Here is a 24,551-nt window from a genome sequence, read left to right on the forward strand (position 1 = left end):
GATTTATGCAAGCAGAGTACTTACCAAATTCAAGCTAAGCCTCTTATCCCGACTTCTTAAGGAACTGCCTTCCATGTCTGCCGCAAGGAAAAAAAAAGTGATTAAAAATGTGATAAAGCAGTGCAACATTATGGAGATACTTCTGGAGTAAAGCATATGGCTCTAAAATATTTAGAAAATTACAAAAATTCTGTAACTCTTAGTATTTATCCTAAATGAGGAAATTCAGTGACACATAAGACCAGAACCAACTCAGCTGCATTTCAAGAGCGATTACATCTATTTTAAGTATGATGAAACCAAGGAACATGTTCATGTATAATCCAGCTGTAACAACGCTTCCTGTAACACAAGCAGCTGGGGAGAAAGACTGGTGTGGTGTGGAGAGCCAGCAACCAAGCAAAAATTTAAACCCAGCTCCTGCTCTAGTCCCGCTCTGTTTTCCCATCTGTCAAATTGGGGAAATTATATGAAAAGGGACTGTAGGGAATATTAATTCATTATTGTTTGGAAAGTTACTTAGAAGCCTCCTACGTAAGGTGCCAGGGAAGCACATGTTATTGTACAGAGGGTGCATGGGGGAACGTAATGGTAGGAGAGAAATTCTTCTCTTTGTCACCCAGAAAGGCTGATGTGGTGCAAGTGGCTCAAGCTGATGGGAAACAAACAGCCAGAGAAAAGGTCACCAGTCTCAGTGTTCCCTTGTGCAGGCTGGCCTTGTCTTTGTGTAGGTCAATATTATTTTTTAAGTAAGAGGCAAAAAACCCTGAAATCCAGCATTCAGTACATAGAAGAGCAGCAGTAGAGATGCTTACAACTACCATCCTTTTCTGGAAGACAGTTTTCTGTGCAGAAAATGGCTTTTTTGTGGGAACGCCTTAAAACCCTACAACCTTGTTAATTCAGTTAATCCCTGCTTTCATGGTGGAGATGCCAATACCGCACTGCAACTGGGGGTCTTTGCGATAGGATCAGCATAGAAGGCAAAAGTGCTAAACAAGAACAAAGCAATACTGTTAGTGCGGATAGATATTCAGATAGACACAGTCACTGGCTTGGGACAGCTACATTTATGTATTATTTTGGCAAAAAGACATTCGAGCACAATGCTCTGGCACATGCCAGGATACAGGTGCCTTACACATGCACAGCTTGTTCCCCTTCATGGCACTGCAACCAGCACACACTGCCTTTGCACTGGGTTAGCTACATCTGTTCAGCTTTTACAGGTTGCCAAGGGCAAAAAATGAAGTAAATAACTTGAGTGGGCTCACTCTGGGAGCTGGTGAGGAACAGCTGCTTTCTCCCTGCTTCTTTTTCTGATCTTTCTTCTTAAACACATTTTAATTCAGAGTTTAACCTTTCAAATAGTTTCAGCTGCACTTATGGTAAGAACAAATAGCAGCACTTATTAATTCATTGCTGCCCCCTGTCAGGCAGAGATAACCTTGCAGCACGGCAGCAGAACATGACATTTGGCCACTTAATCCTCTTAAAATTTTGGCGTAAATTGGGTTGGGGGAACATTAACTGTCTCAAGCGCACTGGCGGTGTTAGAGCGGCACGTGTGCAGAAGCAAGAGGAGCACTTGTCAGGGAGCAACTAAATGTAACTGATAATTAAGAATACCAATTCCGCTGATGGGTGTTTCTCCAGAAAGCTTCCAAGAATTGTCTGTACGCTGATAAACAGGCTGGACAGAGGTCTCCTTGCTTTAGCTTCTGAGCTTTAAGAGCGAGATCTAACGGCCCCAAACACTAGTTGGTCATTCAAGCTACAGGAGTCTGAAAGACGCTTGTCCTTAAAAATCTACCTTTTCTGCCTCATCAAAAAATGACACATCACTGCAAAATACTTGATTTTCAGCCAGGTATTCCAGCTGCCTCCCTCTGTTCTGTGGCTCCACAAAACAAAACTTTCTCATACTGCATGTGCTGGGCTTTGACACCTTGATATTCTGGGGTTTTGACCATTACTTTTGTTTGCGATGATGGCATTTCAAGAACAAGTGGGTAAGTCACCTCAGCTCAGAGCAGAGCTTGCTTTGCAGCAGAGTCTCGCTCTGCAGCAGGTTTTCAGGCTACCCTGACTGAAGTGCAAGGACAGAGTGGGATTTGTTCAAGGACACACAGATTCCCTGGTTCAACTGGGATTACATCCCATCCCCAGCGTCTCCCTGGCTTCCCATTCTTTACTCTAAGCTGCGAAAATACACGATGCTGTGGTGGAAAGGACTGGATGTAGCGAAGCAGCACATCTACAAAGATATTTCCCATGTACAAGCCCATATTTTGACCTGCATGGAGAGTTTGGCATTGCCTGATTCAGTGGCTGGCTTTTTATTTTTGTTTTTCTACTGCTTTCTTTTTCGGAGTGGGAGGGGGCATGGAAAACAAGCAAGTCATGAGACACCCTGAAGAGATCACAGGCAAATTGCTGTCCATGTGTACACACGGAGGGGCTTTGACAGAGCAGGAGCTGAATGTGAGGGACAGGTTTGAATCCTGTTTGCTAACTCGTTTGAAACAAGCATTTCAGGTTGCTTTGGGCGGTGTATGATTTCGCAGTGGGGAGGACAGGGAAGCACAGCTGGAGATGGGCACCAGCTCCGCACTCCTGGGCAGCTCCATTCCTCACACCAGTCCTTCTTCACTGGCTCTCAGAAATGCACTCACCTTTCCAACTCCTCACGTTGTCTAAGCTGGACAAGGAGATCCTCCTGGGCACCAGAGCGACCTGAGCTCGGCAGATCCCTGCGTGCCCGTTCTGGAGGGCCCCGCCGCCCACCTCATCCCCTCTCCTGTCTGAGAAGTGGGTTGGCTTGGGCGGCCGTGGTGGGGGTGTGTTGGACAGGATGTCCAGCTGGGTTACACCATAGGGCAGCGCATTTTGGCTCTTGTCAATCTGAAAGGTTGGCGTCAGTGGCGTCCCCAGCAGTGGAGAAGAGGAGGAGAAGTCACTGGGTGGCCCGCTAATGTCTATGTTCCTGGACACGGCGCTGGGATTTGCCAATGGGGCCCCGTCCTGGTGCACAGTGCCAGCACTGGATGGCTGTACAAGGTACAAAGAGGGCTGGGACTGCAAGGAGTCGACAAAAACATCGTCCGATGAGGTTTGCTCCAGAGATCTGTCCGAATTCGACCAGCTGTCACACCTGCACAGAGACAGAGGTCAGGACCTGCACTTTCCTTTTCTCCTGGTTGCAAGTGATCAAGCGCACAGCACAAAGAAAAAGCACAAAACCTGTCCCTTCCCTATGGCTGTGGAAGGTGCCCGCCGAGCTGGGCTGTGGGATGGGGCACTCTGTTAAGCACCTTGGGCAGCACCAGGCAGAAAGGGCATCTGGAGGGGAGGCCATGTGTGAGGTACCCAGCCACTCACCCTGAAAAGGGACGGGACCAACATACGACACTTCACTGCTCATCAGGGCTATGAAAAGCCCCCTGTACATTGGATTAGGCTGATGGTCCCCTGTTGTGCTTGGGAGCCTACCCTGAGTGGCAGGACTCAAGGACCAGTTTGCCCCAGTTTCCCAGGGCATCACAGGGCAGGCAGAGGGTGGCTCCAGCCCGATGCATCTAGCAGACCCCAGACCTACCTGTTGTGGCTGAGCTTGCCCGACTCGCAGTTGGAGAGGAAGAGGTAGTCGGGGAGGAAGACTGACTCTGACTCGCTGGGTGTCTCCTCTGCGGCAGATGCATCAGCACTGGCGTGGTCAACTGAGAAGGAGGGATCGGCGATGCGGGAGGCATGGGTGGAGGCGGCTGGCGATGGCTGCGGGGACGAGGTCGTGTGAGACAGGCTCTCCACTGAGCCTGCAATGAGAATGGATGGCCCTGGCTGAGGGACAGCTCTGACTCACCCTGGCCCACTGCCTCTCCTGGCCATCACCACCTTGCTTTTGCACCAGCAATGTTTCACCCCAGAGCAGCACTGGGCCAAGGTAAAAACTGATTCTCAGGAGAGGGAAGCCTGATTTTGCAGCTGCTCCCCCTGCCCAGGCTGGACAAGCCAGCTACCAAATCAAGGGGCTGCAGGAGGTGCAGAGCCCCCTGCTCTGGTGTCCCCCACTCCTGCAGGGCTGCAGCGTCCCTCCTGCAGACAGTAATGAAGACAGCCTCTGCTGAGGAAAGTGCTGAGGCAGAGCAGTCTGTTTCATCAAGTATTTTTTAGGACCTAATGCAAATAATGAGTTATTAATCTCCAACACTTCAAATTAATGGCAACAAGGAAATGGATTGATTTCTTCCCACTTTCTAGATCTCAGTGGACAAAACTGAGCTTTGCAGCTCATGGAGTAGCCAGATTGTTGCATCTCTGAACTTGTCTGCAAACTCCTTATGCCTTCTTGGGCTGGACATCAAAGCCATGAGAGCTGTGGTATAGCTGTTATTGCCCAGCTGGAGGCTCGTTGGCTCTGCTGAGAAAAGGGACACTACTTTTCTGGAGGCCACAAGGCACAGGGGAGCCTGTGCTCAGTGACACCTTCCCTGCTCCCTCCTTCCCTGGGCATAACACTCCACTCCCCCCCAGCACAGAGAGGGCTGGCGGTGGGGAGAGGAGTGGGTCTGGGCTGCAGGCAGTGGGGCTGGCCGCGGCTGCACAGGGCTGGCCACCTACTCAGCTCCGGGTTCGTCTCTGACCACCAAGGCCACCCTTCACCAGCAGCATACAGCCAAGGCACTCGTACCCCTCTGGCCCGAGCACCGCCAGGCAGTGGGGACAAGTCTGGTTCTGTTGCTCTCCCAGCCTCTGTCCCTGCTGGGGATGCTGGGCAGGAGGGATGAAGGAGTGATAGCTGCGCTGCGCAGGCTTAAGGTTAAGCACAGCCTCCGGCCCAGCTCTTGGGGCATTTTGACTCAAAAATTGAGTCCTCGGTGCAAGTCGGACCTCCCTCCATGGGCAGCTGTGGAGTGGGAAGGGCCTGGGGTGTCTTTGCAGAGCAGCTCCCCAAAGGCATCTGCTCCTGGTGGCGAGCTCAGACAGCGGCACCAGGAGCACAAGCCCTCAGATAGAGAATATGATTTTTCTGATGAAGTTTCAGGTTGCTGTGTGGCGGTTCCCTCACCAGGGCTGCGCGGGGACCAGGCAGTGCTCGCTGGGCGCCCCAGCTGTCCCCGACACCTGCGGGCTCAGCAGTGGGTACCCATCTCTCTTGGCTGAAGCTCAGACACTGCCTGCATCAAAGCTGCAAAAAACTTCTTCAAAATTAAAAACCCCACAGCAAAAAAACCACAAGAAATCAGCTATGGCTGATAAAACCAAACTAAGCATAAACATGCCTTCAAAGTGTAGCAAGAAGGCAGATTTCTCTAACGCTGATACCCAAAATTTGCTGGAAATGCTGGGAACAAGCCCCTGACCCTCTACATGCACACTGTGGGCCAGATCCTGCACTGTGCAGTGAGGTCCTGAGATCCTCTGGCAGGTTCCATCTAGTCCTCAGCTCAACACAGCAACAAGCCTTGGCACTGTACTGGGTTGTTATAGTCACTTCTCAACCCTGGGAGGTGCTAGGTATATGTGCAAGCAGGTCAGGAGGGACGGAGAGGGCTGCCAAAACTTGGGTGTTAGGCAGCAACATCACTAAACACAAACAAAACCCTCCAGTGACCCAGACTTCCCCACCAGCCACCGTGGGCTTCACCCTGTCACCCTTCTGATCTCAGTCAGAAGCAGCGTAACACAGCGGATCTTTTCTCCCCGCACTACCCCACACCTCATCCCTTTGAACTGGGGAAGGAGCCACCTCTTTCCTTCCCATCTACCAGCGCTGACTCACTGCTGCTTCCTCCTGTTTACTTTGGGGGTCTGGTGCGGTGGTGGACCCCAGGACAGCAAAGTACATAAGCATGTGCTTAAATTTGAGCTTAAGCAAAGCTTTTGCTTAATTTGAGCAGGTGCTTATAGCAGCAGGATTTCAGCAGCGAGCATCTGGAAGAAACAGCTTTTACAGGGTTTCGTATTTGCAAAGCAGAGCTGAGGGCTGCAGCCTTCCCATCTGAAAAATAACTTTTCTCGTGTTCATTGGGCTGGCCCTGATGGTAACTCTGCTTTCAAACCTTGGACTCAGAGTGCTGTCTTGCGAACTGAGGATGATCAAATATGCACCGGGCTATCTCCGTAGGGATCTCAGAAAAGCATGTTCACATCACCATCTGACCACATTTAAAAAACATGAAACAAAAAACCCCCAACTAAACCCCACCACAATGCATAAGAAAGAGAAATTAATGACATTCTGGATTATTAACACAGAGGATGAACAGGCCTGAACTCCATCTGGTACTTGCAGGGTTTAGCCACGGATTATCCCATTAGGAAAGGCTGCGAGCTGCAGACCACATGGCAACCGTTGTGAGCAGGAGGGAGGGATGGGGACAGCGCAGACCTGCCCTTTTCTAACCTTCAGGGGCTCAGGGACCTGTAGCCAGCTCCTAACAGACCGGCCCGGCCCCTGCCAGCTCTGCTGGTAACCGAATCAGCATGCATTAAAGTTGTACCGCGGCAGCAGCTGGGTAGAATAAATTATGCATGGCCATTTTCGACAGTGAGAAGGCAGAGAATAGATTTGGTGCCTGCCCTCCCCTTTGCCAGAGAGACAGCGGGCAGCTTCAGCTGCCAAAATAACTGCTTCGGTGGGTACTAACCCAAAAAATCTCTGCCCTGCATTGACAGGGAGAGTCACCATGGAGGACGTGGAGCATCCTCTGCAATGACTTTCCCCATCAATGAAGGGCCATTGCTTGGAGAAACAGAAGGCTTCTTCCTCCTGCTACAGGCCCCAGCCCGCTCTCCAAAAATGATTACAGTGCAACAGCAGTGCAGCGACACAGTGAAATAGGGGGGGGTCCTGCTCACAGCAAACCCCCACCAGGCTGCATGGCCGTACCAGGGAGGTAGATAATGCCACCCAGCCCTCCTGGCCAGGGGCCAGAGCCCAACGTTAAAGAGCAGCCTTGAGTCTGTGCAGCAGAGAAGGGATTTCCTCCCGCTGAGAGGGGAGTGTGGAGGGAGTAGCCCCAGTGCCTGTCGTCCAGCATGGGCTGGAAGGAGCCATCACACCTCCCCTGAACTCCTCTGCAAAGGCCAGGCGCTGTGGTGAGCAAGTGGGGACTCTGCCCCCACCCCATTTTGTACGGGAGCAGAGGGGGAAAATAAAGTGAAGACACTCAGGAGAAAACGTCTCTGCAGGGAGAGCACAGACCCGCCGGGCAGCCCCTCAGTGCGGTGCTCCTGGCTCCCCTTGCTCCCGGCATGCTGCCCTGGCTGGGGGAGATGCTCCCCGGTGTGGCTGCAGCAAGGTCCTCGGGAATCAAACCAACCCAGTGCCATGGCAGGGTCTGTGCATGTAGGCAAAAGGGGAAAAAAAAAGGGAGAGACATTTAAGGAGGCAAATAAACCATCAGAGGAGCAGGCACAAAGGGAGAAGGTGCCAGCTATGGGCAAGCATGGATGTGAACAACAGAGCAACCAGAGGTGAGGGAGAGGTGGAGGAACAGAAATGCTCTAATCCAACTGCTAGCAGCCAAGGGGGACCCAAGGGTAACCTGTCGCTTAGGGTGACCCTGCCGACATCCTGGTCCATGCCCTGCGCAGGGAGGGCACCAGCAAGGGGGTCTCCCCAGGACCATCAGGCTCCACTGTGGCCCTGGGTGCTGTGGGAGAGAGTAGCGCAACAGGGGAGCGATGGAGATCAGCAGGGACCTTCAGGTAAGGGCTGCACCCAGAAGGAGCAAGGTGTTTACAAGGGATGTGGAACACTACCTGGACCCTGTGGAAGAAATGAAGAGGGAACCCAAGACAAAAGGTCCCTCTTGTGCTGAGGAGCTGCCTGCCAAGGCATGTTCTGGGGGAGCATCCAATGCACAGCTACAATCTTTAAAAGTAAGGCTTCCTAATGAAAAAGGCTGAAGAACTTTCACAGCAGTTTCTGCGATGAAAAGCTGCTGTTTTGCGTTGTGTCAGTTAATCATGGTTTCAGCTTGCATATGGGATAAAGTGTGCCCATGATGTTCCATAGCCACTTCATTTCACGCCCTGCCCTGCCCTGCCCAGCCATTTGGCCCAAGCCTCCTCTCCATCCCCTGCACGGCCACTGTGGGGTTGGGAAATGACCGCTCCATTGGGAGCCTTCACCAGAGGTGGAAGCAAGATTTTACATAGAAATGACAGGGAAATAGGGAGAGAGGCCTCTTCCTCCCTCCTGCAGCCGGCTCCCCTGAGGGTGCCGGCTCCCCCGCCATTTCCAGCACCGCCAGCCGCGCAGTTTCTTGTGGCAGCCGAGTGCCACGGCGCACTGGTGGCTGCTGGCAAGTCCTTCCCGACAGCTGCCCTCCCAGGTGCTTCCTGACATCTGCCTGGAGCTTGCACTTCGCCTCCGTCTCTCAGCCGTCCCCTCTCTTGTTGCCTAAAGCGCTGTCCTGCCAGGGCCAGCCGCGGTTTTGCTAACTTCGGTCTGTCTGGCTGCTTACACGTCAGACCGGGGGCCTCTGATGACTAGGACCTGGCTGCTTGTCCAGCTTCTTTGCTACTGGAAGGGACTAACTGGGAACGACGGGACGCTGTTTACAGCTGAGTCACTGTGTAAGCCCGTGGCCGCACTTTCTGTGCATTAAGCAGAAAAAGCAGCAGATTTGGTTTTGGCCTCAAAGTCACAGCAAATTTTCAGAGATGCAAGGATTAAGAGTGATTGATTTCACAATATAGTATCGGCTTTGAGATTCATTTTAATACACAGAACAGCTTATTAAAATTTCTTGCAATTGATGTGTCTTTCTTTTGATGATTCATTTCAAGGACTATTATTTTTTAACACAGTAGCATTCAAGTTAAAAAAAGCATATGGCATTTAATAGAGCTTTTCTCTTCTTATGTTAATTTTTAAGGGTAATTTGTTTAAACCTATAGGTTCTTGGGGGATTTAGGTGCTTTCAAAAAGCTGAAGCAATTTGTAACTGTTTGAAACGTGATGCGCAACCTGTGGAACTGTGCAGATTTAAATCAGAGGATCTGAACATGCCCTGCAGCCTGACCTGAATACACCCCAAACCTGACCTCACCAGCAGGAACTGCAGGATAAATAGGAGATCTTACAAGCTCTTCGCCATTAGAGATATAAGTGCATGTCTGGAAGCTTAGCTTACATGGTCTGTGATGAGGGCTGTAAATTCAGGTGCCAGAGTTTATACTGAACGAAGGCTAATGCTCTGCACTGTTGAACTTCTTGGAGGATAATATCCACCTTGAACAGAGCAGAAAGCTGGGATGTCAGCTTTCTCAACTGCCACAGCAAGAGCTTTCACTTCTCTTCCATCAGTGTCTGCACTGGCAATCTTTGCTGGGAGAGAAATACCACTGTGTAATACTCTGAGTATTGCCCATGTGTAAGTCTTACAAGAAATGCTGCGCTGTACCAGCATAACAGAACAGACGTTTCCCACTATAAATGCATCTACCCTGGGACAGCTGCTGACGTAGTTCCTCTGCCACAGATCACATCTCCCTAGGCACATCCTCAGCACAGTGCCAGCAGAAGTCTGCATAGACATTTGAGAGTCAAAAATTATTTTTCCCTTTTCTGTTTTGCGTGGAAAGACTTACCTTCATTTCAGAGTAACTGGTAAAAGTGTATCTAAAATAATACTGCACCAGAAGCAGCAATGCAAGAGCAACACCTCTGTCAACAAAGGCAGATCAGTAGGGAGGGAGTTACTGAATATCCCTAACTACATCCAAGCCCCAACAGGCTATTGACTCCAATCCCTCAAAGTTACCAGCTCTAGTTTGCAAGTTGCATTCACAGGCAGTTTGCACTGGCACATGAAAATATGTCAGCCCGTTTTCCTGGTGGTCTCTAAAGGAAATGGGAAAAGAGCAGACATCACATTTGTAACAGGACCACTGCAGTGCTCTTTCCACTCCCATTTCCCTGCAGAATAAACTACTGAAGAGAAGATTAAAGAAGGCCAGGAACCAGCATAGATTAAAATAAAACGTCTCATCATGGCTGTTTGTTTCCTTTTAAGTTACAAGGCAAGGCCACGCGGCAGTTGCAGACACCAGCAGCAGCCAGAGTGCAGCAGCACAGGGACCAAGGCAGCATAATCTGCCCGGCCACGCTATGATAGCCCCAAACAAATTACTGCCCTTGGGATGGAGCCCCTCCATCACCACCCTCTTCTGCTCTTGCACTGGCTTTTATCGCTGTGAAGGTCTTTGTTCTGACTCACTTCCTATGAAGCTCTCAAATTGCTGCTGTATCTGCCCCTTGGAAATGTCAAGGGAAAGACAGATTGCTGTTATCTGAGCCCGATTGTCTCATTTGAAAGGTAAGTTAATGATGATACAGGTCCCGACTTTAATTACTGGCTACATCCATCTCAGAGTGGTTAATTCTTGGAAGCTTTCCAAGAAATTCACCCTACTGAGTATATACAGGTGTAGGTCCTGGCAAAACAGGTTGACTTTATGCTTCACTGGCGGGACCATCTTTTAAGTCTAGACACACACTTCTAACACTCTCCTGTCCTCTGCCTTTTCTTTATTTTTCTTCTCATTAATAAGAGAAGACAACTCAGTATTTTTGTCATTGATTTATGTATGTACATATACACCCAAGTCTGTGCATATTCCACATCCAGCAAAGCCTGAGAAAACACAACTTTTGCAGGACACTTTCCTGGAACAGGTGTCTTATGTTAAGCCAAACTAAATAAATATGGGACATGTAATGAAATAAACGGCCCCAGAAGATAACAGTCAGTCAGTTTTTCACATAAACAGTACCTTTTCTTATTAAGGATCTGCTGTTTATTCTAGCAGGAAAGCTAAGTGAGACCAAGCAGCCAGCTATTAGTTCTACCCAGCAGAAATGAGATCCCCGATAACTTTCAAATCAGGGTTTAGCAGCACCTCAGTGCTGTGCAGAGCTATAGGAAACAGAGTCCCAGACCACCTGCCCAGCCCAACCAGGCACCAAGGTCCATGCTTGCTCTCATCCCTGGTGCTGCTGTGGAGGAGCCCAGACACAGATCATCCTCCCAATCCCCAAGATGAGCATGATCCTACCTGTGCCATCTTCTAGATGTCCAAAGTTACAGATCTGGCTGATGTTGTGCACCCAGATCTGCATCTCCTCCTCAGTTTTGGCTACCAGGTAGAAGGTGCGGTAGGTGGTTCTCACAATGAAGACGAAGTTGTTCTGAAATTCCTTCTTGATGAAGTTGGGCCCCGAATGCTTCAGCACTTCACACTCGTTGAGGTCGATGATCCGAATGGGCTTTTTGGAGTGGTTGTTCCTGTAGTACTCCAGCACATCTGGGTTCCCGCTCATGCGGCCTCTGCGCAGCACGAACCAGCGCTTCCGCCATGCCTGCAAATGGCAAAAGCAGGGCCTTTTTAGTGCCAACCACATAATATATCAATCAGCCCACACATGCTTATTCTCTCTTAGGTTTTATAGTTGGTTTGATAAACTGGCAAAATTGTGACCTTGATTTGAAGTGCTTGCTATCAGCTTGCATTTGTGATGATAGGAAAAAAGGCAGAGGATTGTCCCTTTGGAGGTTAAGAGGAGCAAGACTTCTCCCCTCCTCTGACCCTCAGCCTGCCAGCATGGTGTAATCGAAATGATCTGATACTTCACCATCTCATCTACAGAAGAGATTATAACATATTTTTCTTTGTGAAATGAAAACACCTAGGACTGCACCCTGTGTTGCAGTACATGAGCTAATATCTGGCAACAAATACCTTTTGCCCAGCAAAGCCAAGGGCTCCAGATGACCAGTGCAGCTTCCCTCCAATGGTTTTCAGTGCTAATAAAAAGCTGTTAACGAGCTGTTAGTTACTTCTGAAAGCCCAGAACAAACCTTAAGGGAATTGTAGAGCTAAAAAGTTAAACAGGAAACTTTCAAACCTTACAGAAGGATGTCTGTTTACACAGACACCGTGTGGAGTGACTGTCAACCCACACCAAACCTGGTAAGCACTGATGTGTTTCAGATCCTTGTGACTGAAGCTATGGGTCCCATACAGGCTTAAATGAAGTCCTGGCAGGACTAAGATGCAGCGTCACTTTATAAAGCTATATGCAAGTTTCTAGGAACAAAATAACATTTTTTTTTTTCCAGCAGCTGTTTTTGTTCATCAGCATTCTAAGCGCCTCTGTGTTGATTACAGCTGTCACCAACGCACTTCGAGGGCCAGAAGAAATCCACCCCGACCTCTGCTCCACAGAGAAAAGCTGCAATAAGACATTAGGAGATTCCTGCTTACCAAACTCCATAAAAACCGCGTTGGATAAAGTCAAACCAGCAAGGCCGGGGTGGCTGCCAGGGAGCAGCTGAAGCTAAGGCTGCAGCTGCCCCGGAAAGGTGCAGGGGCTCACACACTGCCCAGGTACCTGCAATAGCTATACAGCCACTGGCTGTTTAATTGCCTTCATAAGAGTTAAAAGTTCATTAAGAAACACCTGAACAACAATGACCACAGCCTCCCTACCTAAGTCTTATTCAAGTGCTCTTTGCAAAATGACTTGTCACAACAACGTAAACCTGGGTGATAGCTTGTGTCCAAGTTAAAAATCGTGCTCATTTTGCAAAGAACAGACCTATCTGTCAGTTTAAAGACAGCAAACCATTTGGCCTTAAGGCAAAATAACAGTTCAGGATGTTTTCACTAAGATGTAAGTCCGTGCTGGCACAGTTTAGAATCAATACAGGCACTACAGATTTCAATACTGAGTTCCCATGGGCATGGTGATGGTTAAAATGATCAACAAAAAATAGCAACAATCATTTGTAAAGAAAAAGCATTTTTTTCTACTCAAAAGACATTTCTTTGCAGTGCAGCAGGGTTTTCACAGTCTGTCGGTATTCATCCAAAAATTTATCTACGTGTAAGTCTGTTCAGCCTGTCAGTACCATAATCTATTTTGAAAGCAAAAGATTCATCCAAAACAATATACGGTGACCAGATAATGAAATATCATAGAGGGAGCTCTTGCAAGGCTGAAAAACCATCCATCAGCCCGTGTAAAGGAAGGGATTTCAGAGAGGGGGTCACCTTAGGAACAAACAGGAAGCAGAGGTGAGGTGCAAAGTGTATTGCACAAAGAAAATTAAGTCTTGCCCTCATGGCCTGTTGAGGTTTGAAAGTGATTTGGTCTCTGTTGAAAGCAGCTAGAGATAACAGCTTACTGAAGTACCTCAGACAAGCCTAATTTTGTGGGAGCCAGGAAAAAAGAACCCACCCCCCCAAAGGAAATAGAAACAAAGGAAAAGTGTTTAATGCAGAAAGCACTTTCCTGACTAGCAAGCTTCAACAACGGAACACAGCCCGGCAGGTACCTCACATGCATAGTCCCAGAAAGAGTCCACACCTCTGCCACCTGCAATCCAGGTGCTGCACAGGCTTAATGTGCACCCCGCAGATGCATCAGGACAGAAAGGTCACATCCCCCAACACACTCTCACCCCGAAACAACAAAAGAGAAATGCTCCAGGAGGTATAAGCCAAACAAGCCCCGCTCCTTTGCTTCCCAGAGAAACAGGCTGCTAAGGCAGGGAGCGGAAGGGCCCATCCGCTCTCCCCCAAGACTTGCAAAACCAATTCTCACTCCTTTTCCCAAGGCTGCCAGCCCTGCAGCTTAAATACACTTGGCTCCTTCTGATGGAAATTGGGTGGAAATCACCTGCACATGAGCAAACTGCGGGGGGAAAGAAGGGGATGGGACGGGACGGGACGTGACGTGACGTGATGTGACGTGACATGATGGGAGAGCAGCAGCAGCAGCAGCAGCAGCAGCAGCAGCAGCTGGGGACACCCTGCCTGGCTGGCACCCATGCAGCTGTGGGGAGGTGGGAGCTCAGCCCCAAGGCCAGGGACAGCTCAGGATGACATGCCCAGTGGCCGGAACAACACCCTTAGGCAGGATGGCTCAGTACCTGTCCCCATTTCCATAGCATTTTAGTTTTCAGGAGTCTAAAGGAGTCTGTAGTTTCAGCACAACCTGGGCACCCAGTGAGAGGAAAGAGAAAACTGCAGGTGCGCTTTGGGAAAAGCATACGGTGCCTCTGCTTGGAGGCGAAGGCTGGCTTCAGCGTGGTGCGAGGGGCTGTGGCTCTGCGGGCTTTGGGTGTGCACTAGCCGAGAAGCTGCCCAATAATCTGTTTTTCTGCAGATACACAATTTGATCAGGCTTATCATCTGGCTGGTGCTGTGAGACTGGAGACGGAGAGGTCCCCGGCTTGTGATGGGAGAGGAGAGCAGGGCCGAGGCTGTGTGAGAAAACACTGGCTATCACAGCTGGGCAGACGTGAAAACAGGGCTGAGGGGAAATAATGCCAGATAGCTGCTGAAATCTGCACTGCCCTTGGGAAGGGTGGGCCTCGCCTCTCCATCTCCCGCATGGCTGCCCTCCCGGCAGGGCCCGTGCAGCCAGCCAGCCCCGGTCTGGCTGAAAACAGCGCGGTGTTTTCTTGTGGGGGTAACACACGAGCTGTGGGAAACGTGCAGGAGGGTGGGGGGCGGAGGGGGACAGAGGAACTGCCCTTTGGCGATACCGCAAGCTCGGACAAGCTAACAGCCCTTGGCAGCCGCCGCTCATTGCCCCCAATATTAGTGTGCTCCGAAACCGACGGTGGTACCTCGCTGTGAGCTGCGGGGACCAACGCAAACACCCTGCCCACGCTGCCGCTGGACCCGGAGCCGCGGGGAGGGAGAGGCGCCGCGGGCGGCAGCCTCTGAACAGGCGCAGCCTGAGTCAGCAGCGCGGGTGAATCAGCACTCGCAGGCTCAGACCTTCAAAGACGTTTAAGCGCTCAGCCGCCCTTGAAACCAGTGCGGGTGCCATGGCAGGGTGGCAGCGGCGCAGGGCGATGGAGCAGCCTGGCCGATGGGGAGTTTGCCGGCACCACCCGGAGAGCTCGCCTGCTGCCCCGTGCCGGGGCTGCTCCTTGCTTGCCACCAAAGGGAGAGCAAAACCAGCGGAAACCGCCTCATCCCACGCTGGGAAGTGGGGAGCGCTGCCAGCCTGGTGCCCCAGCACCCAGCCTCGCCTGGGCGCAGGCAGGCCAGCACCAGGGAGAGGGTGGGAGGGGATGGGACCAGGTCTTCCCTGGGTGCTTGCTGTTAACAGCAGCTTTCTTCCACCATCGAACTGCATCCACGCACACCGTGCCCTTGCACCTTGCCTCTCCAGGCTCCTTTTTTTCCCCTCCACTCTCCAGGAGGAAAGTGGCATCGGCTACTGACATAGCTACCTGCGTGGGTGGGGCTGAAGGACCATCTTTTGCACCTCTTCTTCCATTTAACAACCAGTCCCATCACTGTCTCCCCCGAATGGCTCACTTCCATGCTGAATCTTTCACTGATATGTGCCTTTACTTGCAAAATGTTGTACTGCAAAACATTTTTGCTTATCCTATAATGCTGAGTGCGCAATGCACTGAGCCTGCAAACAGACAGGAGGTTTGCCATTGCCAATACACAGGACTCGCCCTGCCTCGTGGCGTAGGCAAAACAGGGGTTTTGGCACACCTGTCCGCATGAGGCTTTTATCTCCAAGAGTCAAATATCCTCTCCTCATTTTCCTGGCATTTGCCTGCAATGAGCTACACGTCTCCTTTCCCCAGGGGAAGGGGATGCAGCACGCTGGAGTCGCTGGGAGCCCAGCTGGGGCAGGCCTTGGCCAGACAGGATGGCGGCAGCAGCTTTAAGCTCGCAGGGACCCGGGCAGCTTGTGTACTACACAGTCGACTCTTCTGGGGCAGGGGCTGGGGCTCCTCAGCCCCGGCCAGAGGCGCAGAGGGTGCCTGGTACCTCCCAGCCTTCATAGTTTTCTTTTTACCATTTACAAGCCTGCCTCCTCCCTCCCCTGTTACGGTTCTTCCCGCTATCCCTGTGACCTTCTCCCACAGACCAGGACGCGGCGTGTGCCTTCCTCCCCTTGCCCATCCCTCACCCAAACGAGAAGCTGAGCCTGTGCCAGCACCATGACGCAAGGCGCTGAGCACCTGCCTGGCGCCGGAGGGGGCTCCCCACGGCTCGCAGACCCCTCGCTGGGGAAGGGTGTGCCGTGCCAGCACCCCGTGGTACCTCCAGTCCCGGCGGCACGGTGTGCACCATCAACCTGCACCCTGGTGCTGCTGCAATACCTTCCTCCTCACAGTTTTTAAGGCACGGTCGCTATTACCGTGAGCTGTGCCCAGAGGACCAGCTTCTGTGTTTGCCACGGGTGCCGGTAGCGGGCCAGAGAGCACCTTCGAGCCCCCGCAGCGGCCTGTGGCCAGCGAGGCACCCGCGGAGCCAGCAGGACCCGAGTGGTGGGGCTGCGGCAAGGAGGGATTTATTTCAGCTGATCAAAGCCAATATATCTGACAATATTTAGTCTGGGGCTGTGTACACTACCAAATCTACAAGAGAATTTGGATCAATTTAAGGGTGAAAGATTGCGCTCCCATGGTTGAGGTGAAGTAACCTATATACTCAAATAGGAACCGATCCCCGGATTCAGCCTAGGCTCCTTGCTAACGCTACGGAAAGGATCTACGTGTCCAGAAGAAATCTTACATTTATTTGGGTGCCTCTTGAAATTAGTTCCTTCTTGATGAAGGAATGATATGATGATGATACGTTTACAAGTCCTCCAAAGATTTGTTGGCGTTAGGGAGAAGCACAACTACAATCAGACAAAAGCCAACATAAATATAGAACAATTTTCATCTGCCCTTTGTAAGTGGAATAGTTCAGTCAGTGCCGAAAGGAAGAAAGAATTTGCAGCAGCATTGGTTGGACGCCAGCATGTTGCGCTGTGCAACACAAGCTATCAGTGTTTTCTTCTTGCTCCTGAATTTTTCACTTTGGGAATTCCAGAGCCACTTCTGAAGGGAAGAGGAATAGCTCTGTTTCCATTTCAGTAGGGTTTCTAAGAAAGATTGTGCTACTTCCACAATCTGATGTCTCTGATTCTGCTGAATAAGTGGCGTGAGGTTTAAAAAGGGCTGCTGTTACATGTGAATGTTTGCTCCGCGGCAGCAATGTCAGATAAAACAGACCATGAGCAAACCTATTATGTGCCAAAAAAACAGCAAACTGGTAAACAAGGACAGAATGAGAGATGAGTGCCTGCATGGGAAAGGTTTGGCCAAGGACCTTCATGGCTTACCTTCTGAGGACCATGTTTTCATTTGTGTGTACAAAATATCCAGTACCTGAGATCTAAATAATTAATTAGAGCACATAGAAGCTAAATGAAGTAAATTGTCCTGAAATATAATTTGTCCTGTGAGTTTTTGATTTTTTCCTGGTTTTAATAACAAAACACGGCTTAGCCAAGAAACATGAAATTCTTTACCAGCTAAATTAATGCTCATGACTCCCCCCTGAGGATAATCTTCATTTTACAGAATGCAGCAAAGGGGCTGGCAAGGGGAAGCAGAATGAGCAGTGGATGTGGATTGATTCCTTGCCTGCCTGGCATCCTTGCAGCCCTGCTTCTGGGCAAAGGATGTGTGCTTGTCCCCAGGTCTGCTGTGGGGAGGTCTGACACTGAAAAAAGAGTTCAAGAGTTCCGTGATGCGGAGGAATGTGAAAGGTTTGAACATTTGGCATTGCTCTCATCGCACAAACTCCCTTGGAAAGAGAAATCAGCAAATCCCACAAGAGAAGGGTCTGGTGTGGCTTCCCTCCTGCGGCTGGCTGAGGGCTGGGAGCACCTGTGTGCACGGTGCTCCTGCTGCTACTCACTGTGGTTCCGCTGCCTTGAGCCGCAAGGCGTCCTTGGGGCAATAGAACTAGCAGAGCTGCAGGCTAACAGTTCTGCAGGAGTGCCAGCACTTGAGACACAAGTTTTCAAAGCTTGTCTTATTTTTTAAAGAACAATTTTTAAACATATTTTTTGGGAAAAACGAATTAGGTGGCACTTTATAGCATTTCCTATAAATGACTTAAAAGAGGAAGTCAAAATTCATACGTAGGCGGGTTTGTAAGCAGCTGATGTCTAAGCCTATTAAGATCGTATAAGTGATGAGAGTTCCCCCCGCCTGCACAGAGCAGGAGGTGTTGGAACTGCAGAGTATGGTCCCTTGCACTGGGAAGGAGGAAGGAGTCAGGCCCCGCTCCCAGCAAGCATCCTCGTGTTGAAAGAGCCGAGGACATTGTTGGGAGCTCTTCGTGCCACCCTTTCAAAAGAAAAGGGCCAGCCCTGTGCAGCTCGCACTCCTCGGACTGCGAGACCCTGGTAGAAGGGCTCATGCCTTCTAACTCTGTAGCCTGCATGGCTCGGTAATAGCGCTCGATTAACTCACTTGCAGAAATCTGAGATGAAAAAGACCTCTGAAAGCACCCAGCCTGTCCCCAGCTGGAGTTACGGTTTTGCTATTTCAGTTGTGGCTGTTGGTCTGCAGCGCCCATCAGCTCTGCATAATAAATCTCTCCCTAATGAGGCTGCCTGCTTGTCCCTTCCAGTGTGTCCCCGTGCAGTGCTCTGGGAGCAGCTGAGCTCATTGCCCATTACCCACTGGTTTAACACTTCTCCTGGACTTCGTCTCCCTTGTCTCCCTTGCTGTCTGGTTTCCCTTATTTTCTACTCAGATCTTACAAACTTCTTCAGCAATGAGAAGCTGAAACTCATGGTTTATGGCTGGGAGAGAAAAATCAATAAATATTCAATTTCAGAGAGGAATACTCCTCCCTTAGGGCCTTCCTCTGCCTCCACAGGCATGTAATTTGATTTAACCTAGAGAATAGAAGGAGAAATTTTCTGCAGTAGTTTTTCTCCCTTTGCTTGGGTGCCTGGAAGCTGAGGTGCATTCCCGTGGGTGCTTGAAAGGCATCGCTTTCCCTTCCCCTGCCTGCTCATGCCCACTACGGCTCTGTTCTCTCAAAGTTAGGGCTTGGCTATGGTGGGAAAAAGCTCTGAGCTAACCAGCATTCCCATACAAAACAACTTTCAACGCAGACTAGCACAAATGGTCTGGCTCATCTGGCTCTGGCAAAGGCCCCCCATACAATGAGTTCAGGACAGACTACAGTCTACAGTCTACCACTGTATTTCCATCTGCTACGTCATGAGTCATTTACCGAGCCACTTGTCTTTCTGATTGTGATAGTTTCAGTATGACTGTAAATGAATCTTGTTTCAAGAAAGTCAGCATGAGTCTTCCTGAAAGGAGATGCAATGGGTACATAGTGGAAGGGAAATACCTTCTTCCTTTCAAGGTGATAGAGATACATTAATTGACTAAAAACACTAACCAAAAAATTTCCTGCGCTGTAAGTGCAATGAAAGCTTTGTAATAAAGCATCTAAGATGACGTCCTGTAGAAGCAGAGAGTTTCCTTTGTTTCTGTTTCTCACAAAAAGAAACCTGTGGTTTGTGAAGAAAAAATGACACACACCAAAAAAAAGGAGAAAAAGTCCAAGTCATATGTTGCTGGCTAACCTACACACATTCCCATTGCCCGGTCTATGTCTTAATCCATAATATTTATGGTGCTTTACATATACAAACATCTGCAACAGAATGAGTCACTGCTATTTAATAAACACACAGATTCTTTGTAAAGCTAATGGATTGGTTTGGGCATGAAGGGTCAAAGTCATAGCAATCCAAAAACTTGGGAGTTCTAAGTTTTTAAAAACCTTATGGAAGATAAGAAAACAAGTTCTGAAAGTAAAATTAATAAGAACACCAGTGCATTTTGGGAAGGGAGGAAGGAGGCAGATGCTCGGATGAAGAAATGTCATTTCACTCATGTCCCTCATCCCTTAGTAAGAGCAGTGAGGAAACAAGAACTGTGCTTCTCTCAAACATTTTGATTAGAGGTTTCCTCTGAGGACACTGGCAAGATGACAGAGCACCCCCTTGCTCCGCATACAAGTAGGAATTGCTCGACAAGACATTGCTGGCTGAAGGGGAGCAGTGCTACTGTCCTCTCCTCGCTTTCCCCATGGCTCCCGGCAGGTGGGTCCCAAGGGGCTCTCCCGTAGAGAAGAAATGCCGGCACTGTGGTCATTCCACCCGGATGGGTCCCTGAGCTTTGCAGGGGAAGATGGTGATGGGGCATCTCAACCCACGAGATCTTGCTAAAGTGAAGAATTCACCAGCTTTGATCCCAGCTACAACAAACCCTACCACACCAGAAAAACACGACGGCTCCATATCGCCTGGGGGGACTGAGATGTGTGAAATGGCTCCGCGGGGCTGCCTGCCTGCCCTGTGCTGGGCATGTGGTGCAGGCAGGACCGGACTGTCCCTGCCAGTGCTTTGAAGAGCTCACTGCTTCCTACTGTCCCATGGCCGTGGAAATGCTTCTGGGCTGATAAAGCCTTACCTGTGAAATCCACAGCAACAAAACACCGAAGAAGGGATGGCGGGATGGCAATCCTATTTCAGTGGATTCATTTAACAGTGAAATCCTGACACAGGCATGGATAAGCTACCCTCTGCACTGACAGCCCAGGGCATGACTTCTCCGTTCCTCCTCCTATTTTGACAGCAGTGGTGCTGAAAGCTTGGAGCTTTTCTTGTTAACAGCTGCCCTGCAAATATGTGCAGGCCCTTGGAGCTCATTTATAGAAAGCGTAAGGATCAGTCATAATGAAGTTACAGCTAACTGACACCACAGGGCAGAAACCCAGCCGTGCCCTGGAGGGCTGCACCTCCCAGGGAGAAGCTTGTGGCCAAGCGGGGTTTGTCAGGAGCACCAAGCGACCGGGGCCAGCCAGCAATCTCAACAGCATCTGCAGGGCGCCAGTAAAAAGCCACAGTTGGTATTAATAAAAAAATAAAGTAACTCCCCCACTGCGCTTGGCCGTGTTTCATTGGGACTAACAAGATGGTAAAGACAGTCTCACACGCTTTCAGGAAGCAACTGAAATTTTTGTGACTCGGCATCATTATAAAGCAGTGCCCAAAGGGATCTGGAGAACTGATGAAAAATTAAGCTGAGGAACAGAAAGCCAGCTGTGGTGTAAGATCCACACAAGCTTGGGAAGCCTCCAGGCGGGGCAGAGCCCAGGCAGCCCCAGTGCTCTTAGTACAGCCTTGGCCCCGGGCTGGCCACCCACCGCCTGGGCTGCCAGCACTTCCACTGGGCCACTGGCTCTCATCAACATGAACCTGCGATGGGTGAGCAAAAGCCCTGGGTGGAGGGAAGCTGATTTTGGCCAGCTGGCCTTGCTGCTGCCCGGACAGGCAGGTGGACCCTGTCCCACCTGGATCAGCCATGAGCCATGAGCTGTGAGCCCGAGCAGCCGTGATGCCGGGTGGCGGGGTATCAAACTGCTGGGGCAGCCAGGGGTGGACACTGGCTCACATCGTGAGCATCCTCACGCTCTCCCTTCTGCTTCATTTTGTCTGTTTTTTGCACTTCTAATGGGGATGTAAAGTAGGTCACAGCTCAGAGCAGAGGTCCCAGCAGCAGCAGACAGCACTGAAGTGATTAAAGCCATTCAAGGATCTCCTCCCACCCACAGCCCTCCTCTCCTCCAGCACATTTTTTCCTTCCTGAGGGCAGGCACAGTGAAACATTAATTCCTTTAAGCTGCCCCCCAAATGACACCTCTGACTGCTGCTATGTTTTTGCAGGCATTTAAGCTCCCTGACAGTGAAGACTTACAGGGCAGGACTCTTTACATGAGGATGTTTACAGCCTCACCAGCTAGCCAAGAGTTTTAGCTCCATATTCCCTCACAGCATGTTTATGTGTATGATCTAGAATGACATTATTATTATCATCCTGAACACAGCTTAAATTTCTGGAGTGCTTTTTTTCACCTTTAAATCCTAAAGCACTTGACAACTGGTACGTGCTCATTACACGCCGCGTATGTTGCGATTCATTCACCTGTCCCAGGGACACACCTGCCCCTGAAGTTACGCTGTGTTCCTGATAATCAGGATGCTTACCCGTACACCCGCGGGTACGCACTCACATCTGTGCATTTGGCTTCGACCAGTCTATGGTGCAACTTCTCCATCTGAAATCCGTATACCTGTTTAAGGTGGCAGAGGTCGATGGACAGAAAACCGCTGGTCTGGCTTAGTGCCACTCCTCTGGTCAGTCAGCAAACAAAATTCTGATTTCTCCAGATGGAGGATTGGTCTTTTTACAGAAATGAGTTGAAAACAGGGAGAAAGGAGAAACTAACATACTGACACAGGTCTTCTTGGATTTAACAACATAACCTAATTTTCTGTTAGTGGGAAAAGTGCCACTGAAACCCCATCCCCAGACAGGGATTCCTACTGTTGCATGAAAGCTACTTGTGTAAAATGGCCTGGAAACCCTTAAGATCTTTTTGACTTGTTCACAATAAATTCTTTAATACCAACATAGTAATAAGATATTACCCTGAATAGAGGTAAAATTCGACTTCTTGGAAAGCCTTTAATCCAAAAGTCTTTGGACTAATATTAAAGGATTTTTGAAAGGCTCTGCGTGGATCCTTGAGATCTTAATAAAAATGAGGTTGCTCCCAGGTTGTTTGAGGAACAACAGTTCTGAAATATAAATGCTGGGTATAAGCATCTGCTAGATGGCTGAAGCTATTTAAGTCATAGGAGTTTTCAGTCATTTTTGGAAGCAAGTATAGGAAAACTTATATACCAAAGGGACTGAAGTTTGGACAAATTTTGAGCAAATTTGCTAAACTAATAGCTTTTATGGAAGGACTCCAAACCTGCTTCGCTAAGGAAAGAAATAGAGTTGGGGCTAATCCCCTTTCTTGTAACTCGCAAGCACGATGTAAATACAGATGTGCAAAGCAGTTAAGCTGAAAGAACTGCAGGTTTCTCGACCCTGGAGATTGCGCCCTGCCTCGGGCTATCGGGAGTCCTTCTCCCTCTATTTTACTTGGAACTGGCAGTTTTCTCAGTATTCTTTACACAAACAGAACAAATTTTGCTGTTTCACCTTGTTAACTGAACATGCGGTGTGAGGTCAGCAACAGTCACGCAGCCTATCTATAACTGTCTGCGCTCACATGATGTGACGGCTCCGAAGAGAAGGAACATAAACAGGAAATTGGGCAAAGTGACTCTTTTAGTAGGGGACCACGACACCGCTTTTCTTTTCTTTTTTAAAGTAAACCCTTCAACAACATGCTGTCGGACCTCATGAGGAAAACCAGAGTAGCCAGCAGGATTGGAATAAAAGCCGCAGATGTTTACGCTGTAACACTTTTGCCTGATCATAACAATGTGGTTCAGTGTAGGGAAATGAACCCGCGTTCAGGGTTTTGCTCAGCAGCTCAGCTGATCTCCCAGCTCGGTGCGCACAGAAGTGAAAAGACGTACGCTCCACATCCACCTTGGGCCAAATCTGAACTGTCCTTTTTTACACCCGTATTGAACTCACGGCTGCATGTGGCAAAGGCTTTGACCTTTGCACTTCATTTCGCTCCTAGAATTGCCCGGAGAAAGGAAGCGTGCAGGAGGCAAGCAGAAAAACAGGGAGGAAGCGCACGTGTGTGTGAGGACTCGTCTTAGAGAGCAGGTCACTTTTGTTGAAAATAAGAACCAACCTTTCTGGACATGCGTACAAAGACAGAAAGAAAACCAGAAATAGGTCCAATATCATAACAGCAACTATCTAGTATCCAGATGAGCTCTGGATTTAGGCTTGTGGAGGGGGACGCTGATTTCACTGCATGCTCCTAGCTATACCGACTCTGAAGATCTCTGCTGGGATCTATGTATTGGCTTGAAATCAGTCCCATGGGAACCGCCCGGCCTTTGCGGTGACATTTAAACTCCACTGATGCAAATGGCAAAGCTCCCATTTGCTCTGAGGGGGCCAGGTCCTCCTCTTGACAGGAAGCTCTGAGAAATGCAGAGACTCCCAAAAATGGAAACATATGAAGAAATTATCCGAATAAAGAAAATCTGCCTCTGGACTGATGAGCCTTTCTATCAACCATATCAGAAGATGAGCTCTCCCTTTGTGGGTCTAGCCTAGTTTTTGTGAGTTACACACAGGCTGCCCTCAACACTGAATTTTCTCCAGCCAGAGAGCAAACATCTACTGGTGGCTTCAGGTATGGTAAAGGACCCTGTGTTTTGGGGGAAGGCAAGCTGCTCCCGTAGCTGTTAACCTGGCTGTGCTTGGGCAGGGCAGGCAGCGTGCAGCACAAACACCGACCGGCTCTTACAGCAACGCGGGGCAGAGCCAGTGGGAGATGTCGGCTTCTCGGCGGGCGCGCGCCCCGCGAGGCTGGATGCCACGGGCAGGCTGCCCCGTCTCCTGCAGGAGCAGAGAGTGTCTGGCACGTGGCAAGGGCTGTCAGAATACGACCAGCAAACAAATGAATTATGATGAAATAAGACGGAATTTGGAAAGGTCCGTCTTTGTCACAGAAGCACGATTCAAGAAATTGGGTCTTTCCAGCCTCAAACCGGAAACAGTGCTGTATGATTCAGACGCTCAGGCAAAGCCAGGCATCACCGGCCAGATTCCCTCACTGAATATTTACGGAAAACAAACCAGATTATAAACTAAGAGTTATTTGTCAGACCTGTTTAGTAAATATCATAATTGCATTAA

At 49.7% G+C, this 24,551-nt stretch overlaps 1 protein-coding gene across 1 annotated transcript in view; it reads right to left on the bottom strand.

Moving 5' to 3' along the window:
* Nucleotides 1-24,551, bottom strand: part of GAB3 (GRB2 associated binding protein 3) — a gene marked incomplete at its 5' end in the record, with an annotated part of 65,028 nt that overhangs the window by 6,127 nt on the left and 34,350 nt on the right. Inside the window, 4 exons of the mRNA XM_082004171.1 lie at nucleotides 25-77; nucleotides 2,676-3,154; nucleotides 3,599-3,815; nucleotides 11,071-11,374. Coding sequence (XP_081860297.1) covers nucleotides 25-77; nucleotides 2,676-3,154; nucleotides 3,599-3,815; nucleotides 11,071-11,374 — 1,053 coding nt within the window. The remainder of the gene's footprint in view (nucleotides 1-24; nucleotides 78-2,675; nucleotides 3,155-3,598; nucleotides 3,816-11,070; nucleotides 11,375-24,551) is intronic.

Source organism: Phaethon aethereus, assembly GCF_964289735.1.
Source record: "Phaethon aethereus genome assembly, chromosome: 10".
NCBI classification, from domain to species: Eukaryota; Metazoa; Chordata; class Aves; order Phaethontiformes; family Phaethontidae; genus Phaethon; species Phaethon aethereus.